This window comes from Carcharhinus amblyrhynchos, chromosome 11, assembly GCF_965287045.1.
Source record: "Carcharhinus amblyrhynchos chromosome 11, sCarAmb.v2.hapA, whole genome shotgun sequence".
NCBI classification, from domain to species: Eukaryota; Metazoa; Chordata; class Chondrichthyes; order Carcharhiniformes; family Carcharhinidae; genus Carcharhinus; species Carcharhinus amblyrhynchos.
In genome coordinates, this window is record NC_137334.1 from 5,896,384 (window position 1) to 5,911,142 (window position 14,759).

Genomic DNA, 14,759 nt, shown 5'->3' on the forward strand with positions numbered 1-14,759 from the left:
ATACCCCCACTCCCACACACCCCCACTCCCACACACCCCCACTCCCACACACACCCTACTCCCCCATACCCCCACACCTCCCACTCCCACACACCCCCCACTCCCCCATACCCCCACACCCCCCACTCCCCCATACCCCCGCTCCCACACGCACCCTACTCCCCCACTCCCACACGCATGCTACTCCCATATACTGAACACTCCCCACCCCATCACTCCCCCTCCCCCTACTCCCACACAATGGACTTTCTCCGCTCCCCAATGCCCTCACTCCCCATCCCCTCAATCCCCATCCCCTCACTTCCCCATCCTCCCCTCACTTCCCCATCCTCCCCTCACTTCCCCATCCTCCCCTCACTCCCCCAGCCTCCCTACTCCGACATCCTCCGTGTCCCCCCCCGCTCCGCTCCCACACCCTAGCTATGACTGTAACACTATATTCTGCACTTTCTGGTTTCCTTCTCTATGAATGGTATGCTTTGTCTGTATACTATGTAAGAAACAACACTTTTCACAATGTGACAATAATAAATCAAACATTAGGGATTCTTTTCCCTTGCTATCAGAGACATGCCACCCACCCCACTATTATTGTGACTGTTACCCAGGGCCTTTGAGGTTCTAAACTGACATATCGCCTGTGCTAACAACACCAATATTCCTGAGAAATAAAAAGCCTTAATCATGTTTTGACTGTTTGTTGTTAGGTACATGTAGAATCCTGTTTAATAAACCCTACTTGAATCATAAATACCAGTTATACACACCTGTAGGCCCAGCATAACTGTGGACAATGGTATTAAACATTAAAAATTAAAACCTTGGAGTTTATTTTAATTAGAAGTGTTTTATACGTCACAACCCTAAACCTTACAATCACTCAACAACTTCCCCCATCACCCTTACAGCACCCGATATAACCATTGCTCAACCCATTCTTACCCTGGGACCTTCCCCGTCACCCTCCAACCTGTAATTATCACCCTCCATACCCTTCTCCCCCCTCGTTACTACCCCATTCCCCCCCCCAGCCCCCTCCCATTGCCTGAATCATGTGATTCATCCATTCCCAAAACCCCCCTGCCACCTCCCCCCACTACCTCCCACCCCCCTCTCCCCCCTCCCCCCCCACCCCCCCCCCCCCCCCCACGCCCATAAGACTATTTACTCAGCCGTGTTCCTGGAGTTGCCACCCTACCACATCCCACTATCCCACATCCCACTATCCCACTATCCCATATCCCACTATCCCACTGACCCACTATCTCACATCCCACTATCCCACTATCCACTATCCCATATCCCACTATCCCACTGACCCACTATCCCACCATCCCACTATCCCACATCCCACTATCCCACTATCCCACTGACCCACTATCCCACATCCCACTATCCCACTATCCCACATCCCACTATCCCACTATCCCATATCCCACTATCCCACTGACCCACTATCCCACATCCCACTATCCCACATCCCACTATCCCACTATCCCACTGACCCACTATCCCACATCCCACTATCCCACATCCCACTATCCCACTATCCCACTGACCCACTATCCCACATCCCACTATCCCACATCCCACTATCCCACTATCCCACTGACCCACTATCCCACATCCCACTATCCCACATCCCACTATCCCACTATCCCACTGACCCACTATCCCACATCCCACTATCCCACATCCCACTATCCCACTATCCCACTGACCCACTATCTCACATCCCACTATCCCACATCCCACTATCCCACATCCCACTATCCCACTATCCCACTGACCCACTATCTCACATCCCACTATCCCACTATCCCACTATCCCACTATCCCACTATCCCACTGACCCACTATCTCACATCCCACTATCCCACTATCCCACTATCCCATATCCCACTATCCCACTGACCCACTATCCCACATCCCACTATCCCACATCCCACTATCCCACTGACCCACTATCCCACATCCCACTATCCCACATCCCACTATCCCACTATCCCACTGACCCACTATCCCACATCCCACTATCCCACATCCCACTATCCCACTATCCCACTGACCCACTATCCCACATCCCACTATCCCACATCCCACTATCCCACTATCCCACTGACCCACTATCCCACATCCCACTATCCCACATCCCACTATCCCACTATCCCACTGACCCACTATCTCACATCCCACTATCCCACATCCCACTATCCCACTATCCCACTATCCCATATCCCACTATCCCACTGACCCACTATCTCACATCCCACTATCCCACTATCCCACTATCCCATATCCCACTATCCCACTGACCCACTATCCCACATCCCACTATCCCACATCCCACTATCCCACTATCCCACTGACCCACTATCCCACATCCCACTATCCCACATCCCACTATCCCACTATCCCACTGACCCACTATCCCACATCCCACTATCCCACATCCCACTATCCCACTATCCCACTGACCCACTATCCCACATCCCACTATCCCACATCCCACTATCCCACTATCCCACTGACCCACTATCTCACATCCCACTATCCCACATCCCACTATCCCACATCCCACTATCCCACTATCCCACTGACCCACTATCTCACATCCCACTATCCCACATCCCACTATCCCACTATCCCACTATCCCACATCCCACTATCCCACATCCCACTATCCCACTGACCCACTATCCCACATCCCACTATCCCACTGACCCACTATCCCACTATCCCACTGACCCACTATCCCACATCCCACTATCCCACTGACCCACTATCCCACTATCCCACTGACCCACTATCCCACATCCCACTATCCCACTATCCCACTATCCCAGTATCCCACATCCCACATCCCACTGACCCACAATCCCACATCCCACTATCCCACATCCCACTATCCCACTATCCCACTATCCCACATCCCACTATCCCACATCCCACTATCCCACTGACCCACTATCCCACTGACCCACTATCCCACTATCCCACATCCCACTATCCCACTATCCCACATCCCACTATCCCACATCCCACTATCCCACTATCCCACTATCCCACTGACCCACTATCCCACATCCCACTATCCCACTGACCCACTATCCCACATCCCACTATCCCACTATCCCACATCCCACTATCCCACATCCCACTATCCCACTGACCCACTATCCCACTGACCCACTATCCCACTGACCCACTATCCCACTATCCCACATCCCACTATCCCACTATCCCACATCCCACTATCCCACATCCCACTATCCCACTATCCCACTATCCCACTGACCCACTATCCCACATCCCACTATCCCACTGACCCACTATCCCACATCCCACTATCCCACTATCCCACATCCCACTATCCCACTATCCCACTATCCCACATCCCACTATCCCACATCCCACTATCCCACTGACCCACTATCCCACTGACCCACTATCCCACTATCCCACATCCCACTATCCCACTATCCCACATCCCACTATCCCACATCCCACTATCCCACTATCCCACTATCCCACTGACCCACTATCCCCACATCCCACTATCCCACTGACCCACTATCCCACATCCCACTATCCCACTATCCCACATCCCACTATCCCACATCCCACTATCCCACTGACCCACTATCCCACTGACCCACTATCCCACTGACCCACTATCCCACTATCCCACATCCCACTATCCCACTATCCCACATCCCACTATCCCACATCCCACTATCCCACTATCCCACTATCCCACTGACCCACTATCCCACATCCCACTATCCCACTGACCCACTATCCCACATCCCACTATCCCACTATCCCACATCCCACTATCCCACTATCCCACATCCCACTATCCCACTGACCCCCTTCACTGTGACGGTTCTGTCCATTGCCCCCCTACCCTCAGTTCAGCCCCCAGGATCCCGCCACAGACAGCACTGACCCCATCCTTTACAACTATCTCTCCTCCAGTATTCACGCCCAGAAACTCACTTCCGCAGCCCAGTCTGCAACACCCTCCCTCTCAAGTTCCTGTATCCTCCCCATTCCTACATTAGACTCAGTCTGCAAGACCCTCTCTCCCTCGGCAAGTCTCCCTTCCCCAAATACACCCCCCCTTCCCTGGCTCCCCCCCTGCCCCAGGCTCCCTCCCTCGGTGAGACTCCCTACCCCGGGCTCCCTCCCTCGGTGAGACTCCCTACCCCGGGCTCCCTCCCTCGGTGAGACTCCCTACCCTGGGCTCCCTCCCTCGGTGAGACTCCCTACCCCGGGCTCCCTCCCTCGGTGAGACTCCCTGCCCCGGGCTCCCTCCCTCGGTGAGACTCCCTGCCCCGGGCTCCCTCCCTCGGTGAGACTCCCTGCCCCGGGCTCCCTCCCTCGGTGAGACTCCCTGCCCCGGGCTCCCTCCCTCGGTGAGACTCCCTGCCCCGGGCTCCCTCCCTCGGTGAGACTCCCTGCCCCGGGCTCCCTCCCTCGGTGAGACTCCCTGCCCCGGGCTCCCTCCCTCGGTGAGACTCCCTGCCCCGGGCTCCCTCCCTCGGTGAGACTCCCTGCCCCGGGCTCCCTCCCTCGGTGAGACTCCCTGCCCCGGGCTCCCTCCCTCGGTGAGACTCCCTGCCCCGGGCTCCCTCCCTCGGTGAGACTCCCTGCCCCGGGCTCCCTCCCTCGGTGAGACTCCCTGCCCCGGGCTCCCTCCCTCGGTGAGACTCCCTGCCCCGGGCTCCCTCCCTCGGTGAGACTCCCTGCCCCGGGCTCCCTCCCTCGGTGAGACTCCCTGCCCCGGGCTCCCTCCCTCGGTGAGACTCCCTGCCCCGGGCTCCCTCCCTCGGTGAGACTCCCTACCCCCTACCCCTCAGATTGCTGCTACCCAGTTGTCACATTGTTGAACTCCAGTTCCCCAAGAGGAAACAACAGCAGCTATTCACTCCAGCTCTGGCCAGTCGACTATCCCACCCGCAAGCCTCTTATAACCAGTCTGAAATCTCAAGGCGTGAATTTTTCACTCGTCAATGATTTCACTGGAAAGGGAACTCAGCTCCGGTGAGCTGGATTTTTCAGGAGGATGAACTTCCTGCTGTTTCCCACTGGGAAGCTCAATACATCTTCAAACTTCTACAAGTGTATTTGCCTGACGGGGGAAGTTGAACATTGGCCCCCTGCCCACTGGCAGAGCGGGTTAGCACTGCTGCATCGCAGCTCCAGGGTCGCGGATTCGATTCCCGGCTCGGGTCACTGTCTGTGTGGAGTCTGCACATTCTCCCCATGTCTGCGTGGGTTGCGTCTGGGTGCTCCGGTTTCCTCCCAGAGTTCAAAGATGTGCAGGTTAGAGGGATTGGAGGGTAAATACACGTAGGGCCTGGGTGGGGTGCTCTTTTGGAGAGTCAGTACAAACTCAATGGGCCGAATGGTTTCTTTCTGTACTGTAGGGACCAGATGGTTCTATGCTCACCTCTGACCACCTTGCCCGCTGCTCATGGGAACAACACAACGGGCGGGATATTACAGCCTCGCTCGACCCGAGACCGGAAGCCCCACCCGTGGCCAATGGACATTTTCATTCGTAGAATCCCTTTGACCCTTCCAGTCTGCACTGACCACATACCGCCAAGGCCCTAGTCCTCCATCTCCACGCATTTACCCCGCTAACATCCCCCCCCCCGACACAATATAGCCAATGCACCTAACCCACAGGGAGGAAACCGGAGCTCCCGGAGGAAACCCACGCAGACACGGGGAGAATGTGCAAACTCCACACGTACCCGAGGCTGGAACTGAACTCGGATCGCTGGCGCTGTGGGGCAGCAGTGCTAAGCACTCTGACACCATCGCCCGCTCCTCGCCCACTCCGATCCTGTGGCGAGCCGGATGATAGAATTCCGGCAAAGATTTTGTCCCGTTTCCCTCATGTTTGTCTACTGCCTCTTCAGCCTTTTGTTTGTCAACCTACTTAGTAACTCTTGACTTTATCTGATAGACTTTAACTGCAAGGCACAAGTGAATTGGTCACATCCCTAAGTCAATTTTTAATGATCTTTATCAGGACACGTAGCATTAAAAAGCGTCGAAACTGGAGAAGTCCTAATTCCCAAAAATGTAATTGCCACAGATTGGGATCTAAATGGGACAAGGGTGTGAGGCAGCATCTCTCCATCTGTCGAGACGCTGTAGATTCAGATGGAGCAGCAGGTTAAATATATTTCTGTTTCTTCAGAAAGAAGAGACAAGAGGCAAACAGCAGGATCAGCAAGATGGCCAAGATGAGGAACCACCAGGGGGACACAGGCTCCAGCAGCCTCTCCACACGGAGGTGCCCGGGGCCATCTGACTGCAGCCTGACCTCCGTTTGTCTCCGGCCGACAGACGACAGGGCGATGTTGACGCCTCGTGTCCCCAAATCGTCCTCCCAGTCGACCACTCTGGTGACGTTGAACACCTCGTGGGGCGGGATGAGCACTTCCTCTTCCCGGCGGAAGAAGGAGAAGTTCTGGATGGCGACGCCTTGGGACGTGGTGATGTTAAACAGCGTGTTGGTGGCGCTGCTCTCATCTGTGAACGTTGAGACCGACTCCTCCATCCTCAGAGAGGTGGAAGCAAACTGGCCGAAACGGATCCTCGCTCCCTTGCTGACCGAGACCTTTCTGTCCATCGCTCTGTAGACCTGCGTTCCTGGGTCGGGACCCCAGGAACTGTTCCGTAATACGGTCAGCGCTACAGTCAGCAGATAGTGCAGACTTTTGTAATGGAAGCATTTAGAATAGATTTCATCGTTTGCTCCATAGTTTCTAATGGCTTTATTGAAATATCTGTACAGAGGTGGACGGTCTAAAGTGTAGCACAGCATCGCTATGACGTGCTCTTCCAGAAGACCATTTGGTACCTTGAGTTCCATTTTTCTCTGCTGCCATTCATGAAAGGCCCGGAGCCAAGCCTCATTGTAGTAGGTTGCATTGTTCATGCGTTCCACTTTACTGTACTCTATTGCCAGCTTGTCTGACTCTGGACTGTGAGAGAAATAGTAATCAGCCGAGTGGACCGCCATGTCCATCTGGATGTCGCCTTCTTTCTCGGAAACTTGGCACAGGTGGTGTTCCGAGCTCTGGAGAAAGGTGCGTGCCCCTTCAGAAAACAAAAGCAACGGATTCGGAGTGTGGAAGGTGAAAGAGCGGCTACAACAATGGTTTAACAACAATAACGGCAACGGTGGCTTTAAAAATGGCTGCTCTGGCTGGAGAGTGAAGCATGCTGGGAATTTTGGTCAACTTCTCGATTAAAACCAGATGCAGGTGGTAAAGAGGCTGTGCTCTGGGAGCTGTGACCTGGAGCTCCCTGTGTTGGACAGATCAGAGAAGTTATTTATGTTAAAGAGATGTGTATTGTCTCCGTCCAGGACAGTTAGTGAGATGTTGCAAATCCAGGCAAGTCCTGGGGGTTACAGATAGTGCGACATGAACCCAAGATCCCGGTTGAGGCTGTCCTCATGTGTGCGGAACTTGGTTATCAGTCTCTGCTCATTGACTCTGCACTGTCGTGTGTCACAAAGGCTGCCTTGGAGAACGTTTACCCGAAGATCAGAGGCTGAGTGCCCGTGACTGCTGAAGTTCCCCAACAGGTAGAGAATACTCCTGCTTGGTGATTGTCGAGCGATGTTCATTCATCCATTGTCGTAGTGTCTGTATGGTCTCCCCAATGTACCATGCCTCGGGACATCCTTTCCTGCAGCGTATCAGGTAGACAATGTTGGCCAAGTTGCAAGAGTATTTACCGTGTACCTGGTGGGTGGTATTCTCACATGAGATGATGGTATCCATGTTGATGATCCGGCATGTCTTGCAGAGGTTGCTGTGGCAGGGTTGTGTGGTATTGTGGTCGCTGTTCTCCTGAAGGCTGGGTAGTTTGCTGCGGACAATGGTCTGTTTGAGGTTGTGCAGTTGTTTGAAGGCAAGAAGTGGGGGTGTGGGGATGACCCTGGCGAGATGTTCATCTTCAGCCTTCAGGTTGAGGTTGAGGCTGTGCTGACGGGTGCAGAGCTTGGCTATCAGTCTCTGCTCAGCGGATCTGGGGTTCATGTCACACTGTCTGTAACCCCCATGACCTGTCTGGGCTTGTAAAATCTCACTTACTGTCCTGTCTGGAGACAATACACATCTCTTTAACCTGTGCTTCATGCTCTCTCCACTCACATTGTCTGCACCTTTAAGACTTGAGTAGCTGTAAAGACTTGCATTCTAATCAGTATTCTGTAAACTGTGTGTGACGTTATACGCCCTTTCTCTGATCGGAACCTCCACACATCTGATGAAGGAACAGCGTTTCCGAAAGCTTGTGAGTTTATTATCAAATAAACTGGTTGGACTTTAACCTGGAGTTGTGAGACTTCTTACTGTCTCTTCCATTAGAGTTACTGGAAGCGATCTATTAGAAAGATAATCTATTTAAATGCCAATGAGGCACGATCAGATTTTGGAGAATAATTATGTGGAAGAATGTATTGTGGATTTTAAAATTCAATTTGAGGATCTTGAGATAAGTAATAGCATTTAAATTACCAATAGAGAGGGTGAAGTCTGGGAGAATGATGATAAAAGCAAATCTGGCTCTTACATTGGAAGATATAAACAGAAAAATTAGACAAATGAATCTGCAGAACGCTCAAAGGTGCGTTTACGCTGGCTCTCTGCAAGAGCTACACAATCAGCTCTGGTCACCACACCTCCAGGATGTGGAGACTTTGGAGGGAGTACAGAAAAGGTTTACCAGGATGTTGCCTGGCATGGAGGGTATTGGCTACGATTGAACAAACTGGGATTATTCTCCCTGGGAAGACGGAGGCTGAGGGGCAGACGTTTATAAAATTATGAGGGGTATTGATAGGGTGAACAGTTGGAAGCTTTTTTCCCAGGGTAGAGATTACAAGAGGCACAGGTTCAAGATAACAGGGGGGGGGGATGGTGCAGTGGAGATGTGCTGTGGGAATCTTTTACACAGAGGGTGGTGGGGGTCCTGTAATGCGTTGCCTAGTGAGGTGGATGAGGCCGTTACATTGGCCACATTTAGGCATATGGACAAACGAGGAATAGAGGGATATGTGACAGGTTTAGATAGGTAAATGTGATTGGTGCAGACTTGGAGGGCCAAAGGGCCTGACCCTGGGCTGTACTTCTCATTATTCTTTGTCCTTTGTTCTAATTCCACTCTCCACTTTCGCCAGATTGCTGCAATTTCAAATATTTATCCACATTCCCTTTCGAACTTATTCTGAGATGTATTTCCACCTCATCATCAGTAGCACAGTGGTTAGCACTGCTGCTTCACAGCTCCAGGGTCCTGGGTTCGATTCCCGGCTCGGGTCACCGTCTGTGTGGGGGTTGCACATTCTCCTCGTGTCTGCGTGGGTTTCCTCCGGGTACTCCGGTTTCCTCCCACGGTCCAAAGATGTGCGGGTTAGGTTGATTGGCCATGCTAAGAAATTGTCCCTTAGTGTCCAGGGATGTGTAGGTTAGAGGGGATTAGTGGGTATAATATGTAGGGATATGGGGGTAGGGCCTGGGTGGGATTGTGTTTGGTGCAGGCTCGATGGGCTGAAGGGCCTCTTTCTGCACTGTAGGGTTCTATGATTCAGGCACTGCACTCCAGGCCTTCATAAACCGTGCATTTTTTTTTGCTGGTAACCATCGATCTATATCCATCGTTAATTGACCCTTTTCCACTGGACCCAAAGCAAATGACTGCGGATGCTGGAATCTGAAGCTAAAAGAGAAAATGCTGGAAAATCTCAGCGGGTCTGCCCACACCTGTAAAGAGGGAAAAGAGCTGACGTTTCGAGTCCCGGTGACCCTTTGTCAAAGCTAAAAGGCCCAGAAAGTGGGAGATGTTTACACCGCGGGGTGAGGCAATGAAAGATGAGTCAGAGCCACAGAAACCAGGGGAAAGGCTGCTAATGGCAGCCCACAGGGAGAATGGAAGATGTGACTGGCCAAACGGCAGAGAGGCTGAAATCTGAGTGTAAGCTGAAACAGGTGAAGGTGTGAGGGGAAGTGGGGAGATGAATGGGAGAGAGGTAAAATTGAGAAAAAGGGTGAAAGTGGAAGCAGAGGGGGAGGAGAGGTAAGGAAACAGGGGATAAAATAGGGGGAAAGAGGGAGGGAGAAAGAAAAGTAAAGAAAGATAATAAAGAAATAAAATGTAGAGAACGGTTAAAAACTGAATAGAATGAAAACAAAGGGGTCGAGGTGGGGTAGAACAAATCATCTGAAGTTGTTGAATTTGCTGTTGAGACTGGAAGACTGTAAAGTGCCCAGCTGGAAGATGAGATGCTGTTCCTCCAGTTTGTGTTCAGCTTCACTGGAACATTGCAGCAAGCCAAGGACAGACACGTGGGCACGGGAGCAGGATCATGTTAAAATGGCAAGCAACCGGAATCTCAGCAAAGCGATCACCCAGTCCACACTTGGTTTCTCCAATATAAAAAGGAGACCACATTGGGAGCAGTGAATGAAATACACTAAACTGAAAGAGGTGCAAGTGAAACGCTGCTTAACCTGGAATGAATGTTTTGGACCTTGGATGGTGAGCATGGTATAGGGACAGGTGTTACACCACCTGTGATTGCATGGGAAGGTGCCATGAATGACGGGAGAGGTGTTGGGTATAGTGGAGGGTGGACGAGGTTATCCTGGAGGGAACTGTCTCTGCGGAACACTGACAGAGGGAGCGAAGAGAAGATGTGTTTGGTGGTGGCATCACGCTGGAGTTGGCAAAAATGGCGGAGGATTATGCTTTGCCTGTGGAGGCTGGCAGGGTGAAATGTCAGAACAAGGAGGATCTATCCTTGTTCTGGGAGGGAGGGGAGGGGGTGAGGGTCATGGTGTGGAAGATGTACACTGTTGAGGGTCCTGTCAACAATTGTCGGTGGGAAACCATAGCTGATTTCAGCTTCTCTGCCGTTTGGCCAGTTACACCCTTTATTCTCTCTGTGTGGACTGCCATTAGCAGTCTTTCTCCTGGTTCCTGTGTCTATGACTCATCTTTCATTCCCTCACCCTGCAGTATAAATATCTCCCACTTTCTCTGCCTTTAAGCTTTGACAAAGGCTCATCTGGACTCGAAACATCAGCTCTTTTCTCACCTTCCAGATGCTGCCAGACCTGCTGAGATTTTCCAGCATTTTCTCTTTTGGTTCCTTTTCCAGTGGAAACATTTTCTCCTTGTTTACTTCATCAAGAACCTTCAGGATTTTGAGTACATTGGTCACATCTCCCTTTACTTGAAGGAGGATGAAGAGGTGCAATGTCTCCACATAACTGAGGTTTCTCATATAAAATTGGCTTAATGACAGAGGGTGGTTATAGAGGGTTGTTTTTTTCAAACTGGAGGCCTGTGACCAGCGGTGTGCCTCAGGAATCAGTGCTGGGTCTATTGTTATTTGTCATTTATATTAATGATTTGGATGAGAATATAGGAGGCATGGTTAATATGTTTGCGGATGATACCAAGATTGGTGGCAGAGTGGACAGTGAAGAAGGTTATCTCCGATTGCAACGGGATCTTGATCAATTGGGCCAGTGGGCTGACAAATGGCAGATGGAGTTTAATTTAATTAAAAGCTAGATGATGCATTTTGGTAGATTGAACCAGGGCAGGACTTACTCAGTTAATGGTAGTGTGTTGGGGAGAGTTACAGAACAAAGAGGTCTAGGGGTACATGTTCATAGCTCCTTGAGTGGAGTCACAGAGTGGTGAAGAAGGCATTCGGTATTCTTAGTTTCATTGGTCAGAACATTGAATACAGGAGTTGGGACGTCTTGTTGAAGTTGTACAAGACATTGATAAGGTGACAGTTGGAATACTGTGTGCAGTTCTAGTCACCCTATTATAGAAAGGATATTATTAAATTAGAAAGAGCGCAGAAGAGATTTACTAGGATGCTGCCGGGACTTGATGGATTGAGTTATAAAGAGAGGCTGAATAGACTGGGACTTTTTCTCCAGAGCATAGGAGACTGAGGGGTGATCTTTTTGAGGTCTATAAAATAATGAGGGGCACAGATCACCTAGATAGTCAATATCTTTTCCCAAAGGTGGGGGAGTCTAAAACTAGAGGGCATGGGTTTAAGGTGAGAGGGGAGAGATACAAAAGGGTCCAGAGGGGCAATTTTTTCACACAGAGGGTGGTGAGTGTCTGGAACAAGCTGCCAGAGGTGGTAGTAGAGGCAGGGACAATTTTGTCTTTTGAAAAACATTTAGACATTTACATGGGTACGATGGGAAGAAAGATAGGGGCCAAATGCAAACAATTGGGACTAGATTAGGGGATTAAAAAAAGGGGTGGCATGGACAAGTTGGGCCAAAGGGCCTGTTTCCATGCTGTAAACCTCTATGATTCATCCCTGGTTCCATTCTAGTAAATCAACTCTGCAACTTCTCAAAGTCCTCAATGTTCCTTCCAAAATCTGTATCAGGTTAGGGGCTCAACTGAAAAATTTCAAAACTAGGATTGCTGGGTGTTCGTTAGACAAGGAACAGATTTACAAAGATCGAACTGGACAGTGAAACACTCCCCAGAATCTACATGCCTAGATCTATTGCTATGATCCTTAGCCACCATCTCTTTATGGATGGTGCTGTAACTTTTATTTCAAATAAGGTATTTTTCTTCTTCATCAAGCTGTTGGCAGGATCACCAATGGTAACGCAATGCCAAACACTGAACAATTCCAGAAGAAAATTTACACAAGTAATGAGTGCATCAAATAATTACCAAATGGAAAAGGCAGAAAAATAGAGGTGGCACACTGACACGGTGGCACAGTGGTTAGTACCGCAGCTTCACTGCACCAGGGACCCGGGTTCAATTCTGGACTCAGGTGAGTGTGTGGAGTTTGTATGTTCTCCCCACGGGTTTCCTGTGGGTGCTCCAGTTTCCACCCACAGTTCAAAGATGTGCAAGTTAGGTGGATTGGCCATGCTAAATTGCCCCTTAGTGTCCCAAGATGTGCAGGTTTAATGGATTGGCCATGCTAAATTGCCCCTATGTATCCAAAGATGTGTAGATTAGGGGAATTGGCCATGTTAAATTCCCCCTTAGTGTCCCAAGATGTGCAGGTTTAATGGATTGGCCATGTTAAATTGCCCCTTAGTGTCCAAAGATGTGTAGGTTAGGGGAATTGGCCATGCTAAATTGCCTCTTAGTGTCCCAAGATGTGTAGGCTAGATGGATTGGCCGTGTTAAATTGCCCCTTAGTGTCCCACGTTGTGTAGGTTTGGGGGATTGGTGAGGTAAATACATGGGCTCACAAGGATACAAGAACCTGGGTAAGATTCTCTACTGGAAAGTCAGTGCAGACTCGATGGGCCAAATGGTCTCCTTCTGTATTGTAGGGGTTCTGTGATTGTATGGTAACGGATTCGATCGTTACAATCTGTATTTCCATACTTACCATAATTACTCAGGATAAAAATCAGAATGAAACTCTGCAACCTCATTTCTTCAAACATTCCTGTTTCTTTCGCAAATTACATCAGAAGAAACCTTTTTAGTTGATATCTGTAATAAATGAAGGGATTAAGTGTTAGTTGTATTTAAAGAGACAAATTTTCCTTCAGACTCTGATCATCTTGCCTGTGATGAATTGTGGGAGCTTGAGTATAAACCAGGGTTGGTGGGAGGGGGTCATTATGTGGTTGACCCCGAGTTTTGGTTTCAAACGTGACTCATGAGGCGAATACAGGACAGAATTTTTCCCATTGCTTTGTTCACCTCGCAGGGTCAACGATACCAAATTCTGTTGATTTATGTTGAATTATTGACCTCCCGGAGACAGTTAGAGAATCCTAAAATTCACCAAGTGTTCTTCACTGCTGTCCATTAGTGTGCCCCGTAACTGATGTACGCAGATTAGGAGTGGGTGACCACTTCCATGGTCAAATAGCCCATGTGTAAAAGCTGACCAGGTTCGCACTGTAACTAAGGCTTAAATAATGAGGGATCCCCGGATGTCGAATAAACCACATCCATCAATGTCCTAGTAACAATGAAGAACATATTTAGACAGGAAAACTTGGCAAATTGATGTGTTGAAATTCCATATCGAGAACTGAATGTGCAGAAATATACCTCATCGACATTGCATATAAACCAGTGATCCTACACTGACTCAGTAAGGGGACATTCAATAAAGAATTCCAGACCGGCTAATGCAGTATTAAATGTCATGATATGTTGTATGTTGTTTCAAAAGTACAATATAAATATTGTGGGCACAAGAGCAGATCAGAGGTTAGTAACCCTGTGGGGGTAACTCACCTCCTGTCTTCCCATCCGCCATCTATAAGGTCCATGTTCGGAATGTGATGGAATACTCCCCACTTGCCAGGATTGGTGCAATTCCAAAAACACACAACCTTCACACCATCCAGAACAAAGTATCTTGAGTGTGCTGTCTTCCGCAAACATTCAATCCCTCCGCGGCTAATGTACAGTAGAAGCATTGCTTACCGTCTACAAGATGCACTGGAGGAACTCACTGAGCTTTCTCAAGCACCACCTCCCAAATACACAACCACTACTTGGGAACACCACCACTTGTAGGTTCCCCTCCAACTCACTCACCACCCTGACTTATATATCACCATTCCTTCATTCTCACTGGGTCAATATCTTCGAACTCTCTCCCTAACAGCAATGTGGGTATGTCTGTACTCCACAGAGTGCAGCAGTTCAAGAAGGCAGCTAACCACCACCCAGTCAAGGGC

General features: G+C 50.0%; 1 protein-coding gene across 1 annotated transcript; it reads right to left on the minus strand.

Annotated features, from left to right (window-relative positions):
* Positions 1-5,667: 5,667 nt before the first annotated feature.
* Positions 5,668-13,570, minus strand: LOC145349649 (NAD(P)(+)--arginine ADP-ribosyltransferase 1-like). Its single transcript, XM_080198169.1, has 2 exons — positions 13,445-13,570; positions 5,668-7,125 (listed from the first exon to the last, which is right to left on the minus strand). Exons 1-2 carry the CDS (start codon positions 13,500-13,502, stop codon positions 6,197-6,199), a joined length of 987 nt encoding a protein of 328 aa, XP_080054295.1. The 5' UTR covers positions 13,503-13,570; the 3' UTR covers positions 5,668-6,196.
* Between the last annotated feature and the right edge of the window lie 1,189 nt (positions 13,571-14,759).

Bases quoted from the DNA above. Each gene is read 5' to 3' on its own strand.
- LOC145349649 (XM_080198169.1), bottom strand. From the start codon at position 13,502: ATGTTTGAAGAAATGAGGTTGCAGAGTTTCATTCTGATTTTTATCCTG. The intron at 7,126-13,444 runs GTAAGTATGGAA...TGTTTTCTGAAG, and splicing joins TTTTATCCTGAGTAATTATG to GGGCACGCACCTTTCTCCAG.